Source organism: Trichechus manatus, unplaced genomic scaffold, assembly GCF_000243295.1.
Source record: "Trichechus manatus latirostris isolate Lorelei unplaced genomic scaffold, TriManLat1.0 scaffold00080, whole genome shotgun sequence".
Classification (NCBI taxonomy): domain Eukaryota; kingdom Metazoa; phylum Chordata; class Mammalia; order Sirenia; family Trichechidae; genus Trichechus; species Trichechus manatus.
In genome coordinates, this window is record NW_004444016.1 from 4,960,773 (window position 1) to 4,975,606 (window position 14,834).

The 14,834-nt window shown below is 36.2% G+C and overlaps 1 protein-coding gene across 5 annotated transcripts in view; it reads right to left on the reverse strand.

Annotated features, from left to right (window-relative positions):
- FAM13B (family with sequence similarity 13 member B) overlaps positions 1-14,834 on the reverse strand; it is a 109,490-nt gene that overhangs the window by 30,154 nt on the left and 64,502 nt on the right. For 3 of the 5 annotated variants that reach the window (XM_023735566.1, XM_023735567.1, XM_023735569.1), the window contains 4 exons: positions 8,695-8,736; positions 7,859-8,014; positions 5,873-6,005; positions 5,668-5,787 (listed from right to left, as the gene is read on the reverse strand). In XM_023735566.1, the coding sequence (XP_023591334.1) occupies positions 5,668-5,787; positions 5,873-6,005; positions 7,859-8,014; positions 8,695-8,736 (451 nt within the window). The remainder of the gene's footprint in view (positions 1-5,667; positions 5,788-5,872; positions 6,006-7,858; positions 8,015-8,694; positions 8,737-14,834) is intronic. The other 2 variants (XM_023735568.1, XM_004381028.3) reach the window with 1 other exon arrangement.

Here is a 14,834-nt window from a genome sequence, read left to right on the forward strand (position 1 = left end):
CCTACAAGAGACACACCTTAGAAGCAAAGATGTGAATTTATTAAAAGTCAAAGGTTGGAAAAAAATATATCAAGCTAACAACTACCAAAAAAGAACAGGAGTGGCAATTCTAATCTCAGATAAAATAGACTTTAAAACAAACATATTTTCTACAGCATGAAATGCTACAACAGTAGAGTTAAGTAGTTGTGACAAAGTATGGCCCACAAAGCCTAAAATACTTTACAGAAGTACTGACCCCTACTCTATCTAGCATTAAACGTCCCTAGACTTTCTAAGCCACATGAATCGTGTGTTTCTAATGCACTGAACATGTACTCTGTACCCCTGGACACCTACCTCAAAGCTATTTTATCAATTCCCTTACCACTGCAGAACAAGTTTATGATTAGTTTGTGTCATTCAAGCAGACAAATGTTCCTACAAAATGTCACATATGTAACCTTGCTATCTGGCTGACTATAAACTCATGCCTTCAAACTTCAGCTAGATCTCCACTGGTACTCGAGTATCTGCTGACTCACTTTTAATTGATTTCTGGGGTACTCAACTTCTCTCCATTAAGACTCTTGCAAAACTTTACCAACTTCTTCAATACCAAACCCTATTCCTGCTTCTTCATCCTCTGAAGATGACCTAGGCGTCAAAACTCCTCCCACTTCAAAAATATTCTGTATTTCCCCTTCAACTGAGGGTTGAAAGTAGCTTTTCTTATTTCGGAATAGTCACTCAATCTGTGCCCTTAATCATATTCCCTCCACACACCATAACTACACCCCAGGATCCAGTATTCCGTTAATTATCCTGTTTTTCTGACATTTTTCAATCTCTCCCTATCTAGTGACAGTCTCACCCTCTATCAAAATGCTCAAATCATCCTACGAAGGAAAAAAAAAACTCTTCCACAACCAGGCTCCCATCAACTGTTCTCTCCCCTTTTATTTTCAATGCAAAACTTATCCAAAAGGCATTCTACACTTTGCTGCCTCTACCTACTCACTTAATACTCATTCCTCAACCCTTAAACACCTGTATTCTTCCTTGAAATCCACACCAAAGCTCCTTTCTCTAAAGTTACCAATAGTCACTATTAATAAATTCAATGATTTTTCTTAACTGAAATTAAGCTTTTATGTTTATTTGATTATAAATCAACAGGCATTCACTGTCAGAAACCTAAATATAAAAAAGGATATGAAGAAAAGTAAAATCACCCATAATCCTATCATCCAGAAATGGCTGCTGTAAAATATTGTTTCATTTCTTCTCAGCCTTCTATGTGCCAACATCTATCTATCCATACTCCGCCCCCATGCACACACACAAATTGGGATTGCATTAGTTCTAGTTTTCTATACTTTTTTTTTTTTTCAGTATAACTTTACATCATGAGTATTACTCAGGCCTTTAAAGTATAATCTTAAATGACTCAACAATAACCTATTGAATGGATACGACCATTTCTCAGTTACTGAGGATTTTGTATGGTTCCCATTTTTTATTCTGTAAATAAAACCCCAATAATAATTCTAGTACACAAATCTTTGCATGCATCTCTAATTTGTGTGTACTTCCTTAAGAAACAGTCTTGGATTTTGAAATTTCTGGGTAGAAGGCTTAAGCTAAGGTTTTTTGGTCTTATTGCCAATGTTTTCCAGGAAGTTTACAGAAATTTATACTCCCAATATCTGTATATGGGACTGCCTATCTCAACCACATCCTCACCAACATTATATTGTTGGTGAGTATTTTTTGTTCAACAGTAAGGGAAAGAAAAAAAAAAAGCTATCCCATTAGACTTTTAACCTCACTAGCAAGCAAATAAATGAAAATTAAACATATTCTTCCTACTTTATTTCTGCACATTTTCTTCTGACCCCTTTCTTTTCCTTTTAACTTTTTGACACAATTTCAGGTTTACAGAAAAACTCACTCTTTTTGACATTTCCAGCTTCTATGGCTGCTTTTTCCTTCAAAGCCCTAGAACATGGAGGCTCCCCAGGGCTTTCTTTGACTCCCTTTTCTTTCCTTACTCAAGTCACTTCTTTGCCAATTCCATTCACTCAGAGCCAAACTGAGCCCTCCACCATCCGCCAAAGCTCAAGACCCAAATTTCTGCTGTCATACCCATCTTGATATCCCAGTAATGCAAAACTGACCTTCCCTTTTCCAATCTGATGGTTTCTCTCTTTCTTATCTGAATTAACAGCTAAATATTAATCATATTCACCTTTGGAATTTTCTTTATCTTCCTTCCCTCTCCTAGTTCAGGAACTCTCACCAAAGCCAGTGCAAAGGCCTTCTGATTATTGTCCTTACCCCTGATCTTCCCTACAATCTACATTTTACAAGACTTCTGCCACAGCCTTCTTCCTAAAACGCAGATCTGGGCACATCATTCCCTCTGTTTCTAAGTCTTCCATAATTTCCTTCCACCGAGAAAATCCACATTTGTTAAGATAGTGTTCCAGCCTTTCCACATGACCGAAACCCACAAATGTCTCCAGAACTGTCCTCCAGAATTTACCTTTTCAAAACATCATACACTCTACAACTAGCAATGATTCACTAACATCCAACATTGCCCTGCAATCTTTACTCATACTAGTCCTTTAGTTCCACAAATCCTTAACAAAATCTAACCTAGTAAAAGGCCAAGTTCAAAAGCCCCTTCCTCCCTCCCAGAAGCCTTCTGTAACTTCCCTAGCCAGAAGTTCTTTCCTCTCTTCTGCAGGATCAGAGTGCTTCATTTGTACCTCTAACAGCATTAGTTATATTCTGCATTATACACTGAGGGCATATATAATGTAGATTCCAAGTCACTGAAAATTTATGTGTTTTTTTGTTTGTGTTTTCCAAATAACCAGCATAAAGTAAACGTATGCACAGCTGAACTGACTTATTCAAACAATTAGAAGAAACTGAGTCTGTATCTTAGCTGGAAAAAAAGGGGAAATATTGGCTTTCTTTTTAAGACCTAGAACTCATCATCCATAAAGGTTTCCTAAAACCAGTTTTAGGAAGAATTAATTCCTGCTCTCTTCAGCATAGTAACGGATACAACAACTTAATTCACTGCAAATTATTTACTGACTTGACTACTATGCGCTTGGTCACACATTCAACAAATATTTAGTGAATACCTATTATGTGTTCTAGCTACTAAGGATACAACAGTGAAAAAAACAGATAAAAATCTCATCCTCATGCAGTCTATAGTCTAATGGTGGATGAAAGACAATAAATAAATAATTTAAAAGATATGTGCAATGGTGATAACACTATGAAAAGGAGGAACAGGGAAGAAGGAAAAAAAGTTCAGTGACTGGAGCGGGGTGGGTTTTTAGTGGGGCGGGGAGCTGCTAATGCATATAGGATGAGGAAACCTGGCCTCACTGAGCAGGTAAGTATACAGAATCAGGTGAGGAAGCAGATCATTGGGATATCTGGGCCAACATCACTGAAGACAGACCTTATGATTTAGCTGTCTCAGAATCACAATAGAGGGTCCTGGACAGAGCTGGAGAAAAACACAGAACAAAATCCTAACTCACAAAAAAAGACCAGACTTACTGGTCTAACAGAGACTGGAGAAACCCTGAGAGTACGGCCCCTGGACACCCTTTTAACTCAGTATTGAAGTCACTCCTGAGGTTCACCCTTCAGTCAAAGATTAGACAGGCCCATAAAACAAAAGGAGACTAAATGGGCACACCAGCCCAGGGGGCAAGGATGAGAAGGCAGGAGGGGACAGGAAGCTGGTAATGGGGAACCCAAGGTCGAGAAGGGGAGAGTGTTGACATGTCATAGGGCTGTCAACCAATGTCACAAAACAATATGTGTATTAATTGTTTAATGAGAAACTAATTTGCTCTGTAAACCTTCATCTAAAGCACAAACGAGAGGGAAAAAAAAAAGATTTAGCTGTCTCAATCATAACTGTCTATCAGTCAGTGTTTACGTAGTGCCTACTGCTATATTTTGATACCTAGATAGTACTGAAAGGTTCTGACAATTGACATTATCTAACTTTCATTTTAAAAGGATCACTCTGGTTGTTGTGTTGAAAAAAGACTGTAAGGGGGTACTGCAAGATGTGGAATCACCTTGCAGAAAGCCATTTGGCCTTTGTTCTGGGTTCTTTCTAGCTTATCAGCACCTGAGGCTAATGAATGGGGGCTGATCAGACACAGAGGGAACACGAGACAGCCCAATGCTGACTAAGGTGGGATTCGCCCACTATGCCCTGGCTTAGTGCAGGGGCAAAAATGGGGAAATCAAAATATAATAATCTAGGTGAGATAATGGTGGCTTGGATCTGCGTGGTGGCAGTGGAGACAATAAAAAGTAGTCAGATTCCAGATATACTTTGAAGGTATAGCCAACAGGACTTTGTGAAGGACTAGATGTTCACTGTGAAAGGAATCATGGATTAGATGGAAGGAGAAATTGTCCTTTACTGAGATTTTAAAGACAATGAGGAAGAGCAGATGTGTTGAGATTAGGAGTTCAGTTTGGTGCAAGGTAAGTTTGAAATTCTTGTAAGATATTCACGTGGAAATGTTGAGTAGAGCAGCTGGATATAGAAATCTATAGTTCAAGAGAGAGGTCTAGACTAGAGATACAAGCAAAGTGAACAAAATGTACCATGGTAGTGGGAATGATTAATTGGATCAAATTCTGCTATTAGGTAAATTTGCAACAGATATCATTGGTGACTTTCAAGAGCTGTTTCAGAGGAATGGTAGGAGCTAAAGGCTGCCTTAAGTGGATTCAAGAAAAAAATGGGTGCAGACGAATTTAAAAAAAAAAACAGAGATAGAAATTCCTTCAAGTAATTTCATTATAAAGGGAAACGGAGAAATGGGAGTGTGGCTAGAGTGAGATGAAGGGTCAAAGACAGGGTTTCCCCTAAACGTGGGAGAAATAAAAGTATGTTGGTGGGAATAATCCAATAGACAGGCAGAAACTGATAATCTGGGATTGAGCAAGGGGACAACTACTGAAGCAATAACCTTGAATAGATGAAAAGGGATTAATGAGATATACACAAAAAAGAGTCCAGTGAAAGTAACGGCGGCAGTGAACTGACATGTTTTCTAGCTTATAAAGTAATTTTTAGTATTTTTATCTCTTTTGATGTTTATAATAATCCTCTATTGTAGGTATCACCCCATTTATTTAGAGAAAAGCAAAGAGTAGCTCAGAGACATTTGGTAACTTAGCCAAAGTCACATGCTATTAAGCAGCAGAGCGAGAATACAAACCTAAGTCTTCAGGCTCTAAATTCCTTTTTTTAGGTTTACTTTAGTTTATAATAGAGACATGCTGAAGAAAGCTTCCTTATCTATTAATTATAGTATCTTATTTTTTCAAAGTATTATCAAAACTACACTTTGAAATATCTTAGAAAGATGTGGCATTGTACTATTAATTGCAATTAATTATTTTAAACAAAGTTACCACTAACAGTATAGTGTAACAGTAAAAATAATTTAGTTATTTTTAAAACAATGTTCATGGGCTTTCTCAAATTATGAAAAGATCATGTTCTTCAGAAAACATCTAGGAAATAGAGAAAAGTTTTAAAAAAGAACGAAGTTTACCCAAAATACCACCAACCCCTCAGCTGACATCATAGTTTGTTTCATTCCAGAAAAATAGTACCTTAAAATAAGGTGCTTCTCTACCCAACTTCTGGTGGTTCCTGACTTCTACTGAGAGAATGTACATTCTTTGATTTATAATCAAGGCAAATGTGTCATCAAAGATACTCAATTGTGGTTTCTGGTATCAAAGGAACAGACGAAGCAATCAGAGTGGTACATCTAACACATCTACACAGAGATTTTTTGGTCTTTGCATTTCTTACCTGGTTATTTTCTTCATCCTCAAATACAAAATCTTGCTGCATAACTTCATTGTCTAAATTAGTGCTAGCCACAGGTTCTGAATACTCTCTGTTACTCTCACTGGCATTAATAATACCATCAGCAATATCAACCCTAGTAACGAAGATTAAAAAATCATGTCAGGCCAAATGCTGAATATGTAATGCCTTTAAAATAAATACATACCAATAATGATCTGAAACTTTTACTTGTTCAAGAAAATGTGTCCTCTTCATAAAAACCCACACTGTCTTTGTTCGCTAAGTTAGATTATTAAGTTTGCTAAGTTTTTTTTTTTAACTCTCTTTGGGATTTTGTGAAGGACCTTGTCTGCCACTCCTTTGAAAATTTCCAAAAGCAAATGAATGGCTTTGAAAATATTTTATGTGCCAAAATGATTTCCCTTACGAATGCACACTCCCAACCATAATGACTTGTTTATTCTGATGGAAATACAAGTCTAGTACTAGACACCACAACATCCAACTCCTTATCAAGTACAAAAGGAATAGCTTCCTACTGCAGATTTTTTTATCTTAAATTGTTTAGAATATGCATCTTTGCTTATAAAGATGATACCACCCCCAGTCATAGAACATGAGTTATTTCCCCAGTGATGAGATTAAGTATATTGTCTGAGCATGAGCATAGGTTTACAGGATCCCTCGTTAAGCTAAAGGCCAAAAGGACAAACTCCCAAAGAATATGCTACTACTATATCCTTTGAAACATCTTCCCACTATTTCCAATTTTTAGACACTGCTTTTTTTCTTCATATTTAGCTGAACTACTCCTTATAGATTCTAGTTGTATCGGTTCTAATCATGGCTTCAAAGCATACAAACCAGGGCCATCACATATAATGGCACAGGCTGGTAATGCCATCCACGGAAACTATGGTGTCTACATGGCACTCCTGCAGTTGTACAATATGGTATTCCTAAAATAAACATATTCTGATCGTTGATTTTTATATCTGTTAATATTTTTCGGTTTCATTCCATATTTAATAGCTATTCTAGTGCACTAGATATATTTAAGGAGTTCCTAGGTGGCATAAACAGTTAAGTGCTGGGCTACTAATCAAAAGGTTGTTGGTTTGAACCTACACAGAGGCACCCTGGAAGATATATTTAGCTCTTCTAAAATCTTCTTTAAAAAAAAAAAAAATCACTCTACCCAATCCTCTATTTTTTTTCTTTAAACTTTCCTGTTGGGTAGATCTTACTCATCTGTCTGCAAAATGAAAACTGATACGTGAAAAACATTAAATCATTACATTGTGGTCTCAGAGGGAATCACATATATATCCTAAAATGCTGAGGTGAAACAATAGGAAAAGAGGTGAGGCTTTTCCTTAATTTCATAGTACCAGGTTAGAGAAAAAGTGGAGGAACCTCACTAATCGTAGGTGTAATTAAATCACACACGTTCATGTATTAACAGCTAACCTAAAAAAGGTGTTAGGGGGTCTAGTGGCAGGGAATGATAATTTAAATAACAAAGAATGATTCTGCTCACCTTTTCACTCAATGATCACATGCCCTAGAGTGATGTCAATCTGTTGTCCCTGTACCTACCTGTCTAGATCACTGCATACCTCTCACAGTGTGACTGTATCTTACACTAAGTATGAGTCTCATTTTTAAAGGTTAAGTATTTTTCATATAACACAGTCCCTAAAGGTAATACTTCACCTGGTATTCAGAGAGGAAAGACTAGCTGGGTTGGACTTAATAAAAGGTACTATTCAAAGTAATTTAATGGAAGATCTATGAAATTTTCAGTGTTAAGTATATATAATTTATAAACTAGTATATATAAAGTCATTTTTCACACTGACTTTCAGAAACCCCCAAGTCAGATGAGACCCCATTATTTTAAGTGAACATACAGTTTTTTTAAGATAACAAAACAATTTTATAACCCTTAATACATAACAGTAAAATGCTTGAAAAGTTTCTTACTGGTTATTAGAGCCTTCCCCATCACAATTAATACTTCCTGCTTCATTATTACACACCAGACTTTGCTGTTGTAAATTCTTAAGATCATGATCTAGGCTGCTCTGCAGATCAAAAAGGTGTTGTTCCACAGCTGCTCTAATTGTTCTTTCTAAAATGCTACAATAGAACACATTTTAGTAAGAAGCAGTCACCTTAATTAGGTATTTGGCCACATAAACATAAATTTGAAAATCAGTATTATTATGGTGGTTAAATGGGTAAACTGAAATATAAAAAGAAACATATAAAAGGATACATGACACTGGCTCAAATTTTTAAATGAAATTTGTCCAACTAGATGATCCTATACAAACCAATCACAATGTCACTATTATTGTTGGGGGTGAGGAGGATCAGTTGTCCCAATAATTCATTCCTCACTACTATTTGGAAATGCATTTAAAGACAGACTTTTCAAGGGTACATTTAAAAGCAAAATAATTTACCAACACTCAGCTAAATAAAAGGCACTATAAGGGCATTATCCATATTTTACATGAAGTCTTCTTTTTTTTTTTTTTTTTTAAGAAAACTTAGTAAAGAAAGCTCTATCAACATTTTTCAATTATTTCACAGGATCACAAAAAATCATCTAAAAAAAGCTCATCTTTATTTTGTATATTAGTTCAGTGAGCTCCTTCTTTATTTGTTCCTATTTCAGTACATAAAATACTAGTTTCACGGTCTTATAAACAGTATTTCCTCTAAAGTGAGCACAATGAATACACGATTTATTTCTACAGCTTAGGAATATTTTAAAAATTTAAAAATGTGTCTTCTTTAAGTATTCTACTTACTCTGCAGAAGCTGGTAAGATGCTGATGGGAGACATATGAGCACTGCAATCAAAAAAAGAAATTAGCTATAAAATTTTTCAATACTAAATGGCTACAAAATGTGCTGAAAACTGCCACAGCTATATTACCTTGACACAACCAGGACAGCATACACTAAGCTTCATGTTTTCAATTACATACCAGGCTAGAAATATTTTCTGAATCTGGTTGTGAAAGGTTTCAAACATTAACCAAAGAAAAAAAATGAGATAACGTATCACTAACAAGACCAAAAACAAAAGTTAATATTTACTATGGGCAAGGAGCCTGATATGCCTTTATCTCATTTAATAGTTTTTAATACTCTAGGAATTACAATTATTTTCCCCTTTCCACAAAACTGAAGCTCAGATATTAATTAACCTGCCCAAATGCACACAGCTTCAAGGATAAGAACTGGGACCTGACTGAGGTTGGGGACTCCAAGGCCCCTGCTATTAACAACTACGCTCTGTCTTCTAAAACCAAAAAAAAGTTACTAAAAACAAAAATACATACAGCATAGCATGAGTATCTCTAACAGAGTGTGATTCTAATTTTCTAAAGAAACTATTTTCATACAAAAAAAAAAAAAAAACCCACTGCCTTCAAGCTGATTTTGACTCATAGCGATCCTACAGGACACAGGAGAACTGACCCATAGGGCTTCCAAGTCTGGAATCTTTATGGAAGCAGACTGCCACATCTTTCTCTCGTGGAGCAGGTGGTGGGTTCGTGCTGACCTTTCAGTTAGCAGCCAAGCACTTACACATCTTTCTCTCATGGAGCAGGTGGTGGGTTCGCGCTGACCTTTCAGTTAGCAGCCAAGCACTTACACATCTTTCTCTCATGGAGCAGGTGGTGGGTTCGCGCTGACCTTTCAGTTAGCAGCCAAGCGCTTAACCACTGTGCCACCAGGGAGTCTTCATACAAAGACCCTTAAAAAACACACATTTAATATTATCTATACAGAATCTATTAAAAAAAAAAAAAAAAAACATTGCTGTCTGGTCAATTCCAACTCATGGCAACCTCATGTGCTACACAGTAGAACTGCTCTATAGGGTTTTCTTGGCTGTAACCTTTACGGAAGCAGATCACTAGGTCTTTCTTATGTGGCATCACTGGATGGGTTTGAACCACCAACCTATAGGTTAGCGGTCAAGCACAAACCATTTGTCCTACCCAGCAACCTTTACAGATATCTATACAACTGTCTGTATCTGTTACACTGTATATAAATATCCATATGTTCGTCTACATGTCTGTCTACCTTTGGATATACAGTTGTTGTTGTTAGGTGCCATGGAGTAGATTTTGACTCATAGTGACCCCATGTGACAAAGCAGAACTGCCCCATAGGGTTTTCTAGGCTGTAATCTTTATGGGAGCAGATTACCATGTCTTTGTCCCACAGAGCCACTGGGGAATTTGAACCAGCAACCTTTCCATTAATAGCCAACTGCTTAACTGTTGCGCCACAAGGGTTCCTCAATATGAAGATATATATAAATAGATGAAGCCAACTACATCATCTGGTGCTCACTTGGAGAAACAATGACTTATTCAAATGCTGAGAAAAAAATTAGTTGTATTGAATTTAAGTGAAAAGTAGTATTAATGGATACAGGTGGTTATTTAAAAAACCATCTATCAGATAGGAGGTTAACATATGTATAAATGACACTGTATTCCTAAGCACATCTGATACCAGCGCCATCACACAGCTGTAGAGAAGAGTGATTTTCATGTCAGTTGCTTCCTGACCTGTACAGTGACGCCACACAATAGCAGAACCTCCCATCTGTCTTAAAAAACTTACTACTAGCCCAACAAAAGCACTGCATCCCAGATAGCATGAAGACTTCAATGCTGGTCCTGTATTCCTCACCAGATGCAACAGCATATGCCACTAGAAAGAGGATATTCTCAAGCAACAAAGAGAAAAGACGCAATGGGCACTGTAAAATTCAGACTAACTCATTTACTGTGCTGGTGACAGATTCTCCTTGGCAAATTTTGCACCACAGTATCTACTGATACTTATAAAAATACAGATAAAATCTTAATTTTTACCACCATTATCAGGGAAATGCAACTTAAACCCGTATCTACTTCAACTTAAATTATTTTCAATCTGTTTAAGCAGAATGAAAACACCAAGTGTGAAGCAATTAAGATTCTCATATAATGCTGGTGGGAATATAAAATGTTACAAATACTTTGGAAACCAGTTTGGCAGTTTTATATAAAACTGAACATATACTTAGCCAGCAACCTACAACAGCAGTCCTGGGGATTTACCCAAGAGAAATGAAATCAGAAGTCCAAGCATAGCAACTTTATTCATAACAGCGAAAAACTGAAAACAACCCAAACAGAAGAATAAACAAAGTGCGGTATGTCCATACAACAGAATTATCACCAATGTCATGGATTGAATTGTGTCCCCCAAAAATATATGTCAACTTGGCTAGGTCATGATTCCCAGTATTATATGATTGTCTACCATTTTGTAATCCGATGTGACTTCCCTATGTGTTGTATATTCTATCACTATGATGTAATAAAATGGATTAGCAGCAGTTATACCGATGAGATACACAAAATTAGACAGTGTCTTAAGCCAATCTCTTTTGAGATATAAAAGAGAAAAGCAAGCAGAGACATGGGAACCTCATAGAAAGCAACACCGGGAGCAGAGCGCGTCCTTTGGACCTGAGGTTCCTGCGCAGAGAAGCTCCTGAACCTAGGGAAGACTGATGCATCACAAGGACCTTCGTCCAGAGCCAGAGCCGACAGACAGAGAAAGCCCTCCCCTGAAGGTGATGCCCTGAATTTGGACTTGTAGCCTACTAGACTGTGAGAGAATAAATCTCCCTTTGTTAAAGCCATCCACTTGTGGTATTTCTGTTATAGCAGCACCAGATGACTAAGACAACCAAACAGTATTCTATAAAATGAGCAAACAACTGACACATGCAACAACATGGATGAATCTCAAAAATACTATGCCAAGCAAAAGAAGCCAGATGCAAAAGAGCACATACTATGTGAGATCCCATTTATATGAAATTCTAGAACAGGCAAACTAATCCACAATGACAGAAAACAGACTAGTGGTTGCCTGAGACCAGGGGTGGGGGGAGATTTACTGCAAAGGAACATAAGTGAATTTTGTGGGGTAATGAAAATGGTCTGTATCTTTTATTTTTAGAATTTTTATTGTGCATTAGGTGAAAGTTTACACAGCAAATTAGTTTCCCATTCAATAGTTTATATGTTCCATGACATTGGTTTCATTCCCTACAATGTGTCAGCACTCCCCCCATTTCCATCCCAGGTTCGTTGTTTCCTTTCATCCCAAATTGCTATTGCTACCCTTCCTACCTTCTTATCTTTGCTTTTGGGCAAATGTTGCCCTATTGATTTCACATAATTGCTTGTTCTACGGAGCACGTTCCTCTTGGGTGTTATTGTTTATTATAGGGCTGTCTATGGTTTGGCTGAAGGGTTGTCTCCGGGAATGGCTTCAGTTCCAGTTCAGAAGGGTGTGGTCTGTATCCAGACGGTGGTGGTAGTTACAGGTATATTCTATGGGATATGTGTATGTGTATGTAGGATATGTATTTGTCAAAAACTATGAAACTCTATACTTAAAATGGACGCATTTTAGTGCATGAAAATTATACTCCAATAAAGTTGATTTTAAAAGGAAAAAAATTCAGTAAATGGAAAAACTAATCTACGGGTACTAGAAGTCAGGATAGTGGCTACCTTCAAGAAGAGGGAGGAGGGTAGCATTTGAGAAAGAAAAGGAGAGGGTTTTCTGATCCAGGTGGTAGTTATACAAGTTCACTTTGAGATAATCCAATGAGCTCACGGTTTGTAAACTTTTCTGTATGCATGTTATTCTTCAATAAAATGAATCATTTTTAAAAAGTAAATTTAAATTAGCTTTTGAAGATCCTCTCCAAAATGTGCCAGCAGAAACTCTAACCAACATGCAGAACAGCATTTACCAGGTCAATATTCTCAGGATTCACTGTGGGAAACCAAATGAACATCATTTACCATTCATCCAGCAACCTTCAGATCTCCCCTACAGCAAGAACATTAGTAGCAATTTGCAGAATTGTTTTATCAGACAACAGTAAGGCACCTTGGCTTGGCACGCATAACCCCTCCTTGCTTAAAAGAAAAAATTAATGAACTGCCAATACTATACTAGTTTTAGAAGACTAGATTATTCTTAGCTCTAAATGCCTTCAAACTAATCCCCTCAAGGAGAGTGCTTAAGAACATTTTCATACTTACAAAGTTTGAGGGGACTTCCTTTCTGAAATAAGGAAAAGCTGGGGGGAAATAACATATTTGTGCACACAGAATATTGTAGTCATCAGTTTATTTCTAGTAATTTCATGTGAGCTGAAAGTTAAATAGTGATTCTTGCAGAAAAAGACAAAAACCAAAAAAGATAAATGAGGCTTTCCCTAAAGAGCCCTTAAATGTTAGCTAGGATATTAGATCTTTTTCTGATATTTTGCTGTAGTAATCTGTTGTTTATATTTTTAATTTCAGTTAGAAATTGGTGTTGAATTATAAAAGTTAAAACTTTATGTGGTGTAATCTGTTACATTTTCCTTAGTAATATTTATAATCTCTACTAAACTTAGAAAATTCCTTCCCTACCGAGAAATATTAGCTTTGTTTTTAATATCTAACTGCAATCCACTGGCAATGTAGTATATTGAATGGTGTGAGGAACATTTATAGATCCAACACTCTTCTCTTCACCATTTAATCTGTGATTTCTAGTGGGCTTTTGTTTTATCTTTATACCAAATTCTCAACTATTTATTCTATTAGTCTGTTATTAAAGCTTTCATCATGTTTTAATTTTTTGTAGAGTTTGTATCCTCTCTGTGTTCTTTTTTTCAAATTCACCATAGTTAATGTACTTATTCTCCCACAGGAAATTTTTCACCTTTTTTTGTCAGATTAGATTATCGCTAAATGGGAAGAATCAAATAAACAAAAAGAAAAATAATCAACCTAACTTGAAATGCAATTAAAGATAGGATTAAAATAATTTTTTTTCAGTAGCAGATGTTAATATACCATGCTGATAAAGGCTATGAAAGTGAAACTCCTAAATTGATAGGGGGAAGGTAAATTAAATCAGTAAAACCTTTATGGAAATCAATGTGGCAATGTGTTTTAAAGAGCCCTAAAAATGTGCATGCTCTTTGTATAATTCCACATCTGAGTTTTTATTTAAAGGATCTACCAAAATCTACCTTAAATACAAAAAAGACTCTATACTATAAAGTGTTCTCTGTAGCATTATTTTTTAAATATTTTATTACAAAAATTCTCAAAAACACAGTATAGTTGAAAGAATTATACATGAACACCTACAGACCCATCATCTAGATTCAAAACTGACATTTTATTATATTTGCAGCATTATTTTTAAGAAAGAAATATCAGCAAATATGCAAAATGGGCCAAGGTACACACAATGGATTGTTCTGAAATAATTAAAATGATGTTCATAAAGATTGGGAACATGGAAAAGTGTTTTTATACGTACATAAAGTGTGCAATTATATGTCAAAATTGCTATATTTAATAAATGTAGGTTTTTTAATAATTATTTTAATACAGGCTAATGTAGACTAAGCTAGAATATGGGAGCTGTCTTGCTATCCCTACAGCTGGGGTGTCATCCATAGATTACCTGTATTAGAATCTCCTGGAGTGACAGCATTGTATTTTGAAGACTAGGATCCTACTCCAGACCTTAAATACCATAAAAGCTAAAGTAAATCAGACAGTATGGTATTGGCACAAGAACAGACAAATAACACAAAAGAACCCATGCATATAAACTTGATTTAGAATAAAGGTGGCACTACAGAGAGCAGGGAAACGACAGTCTTTCAAAAACTGATGCTGGGACAATAGGATATTCAGATGGAAAAAACCTGGCCCCAACTCACACACCATAGATAAAATCAATTCCAAGTAGACTGTAGACTTAACTGATACAGTTTATAAAAGATAGTAAAGGAATGCATATTCTTGACCTCAATTTAGGAAAAGATTTCTTAAACAGG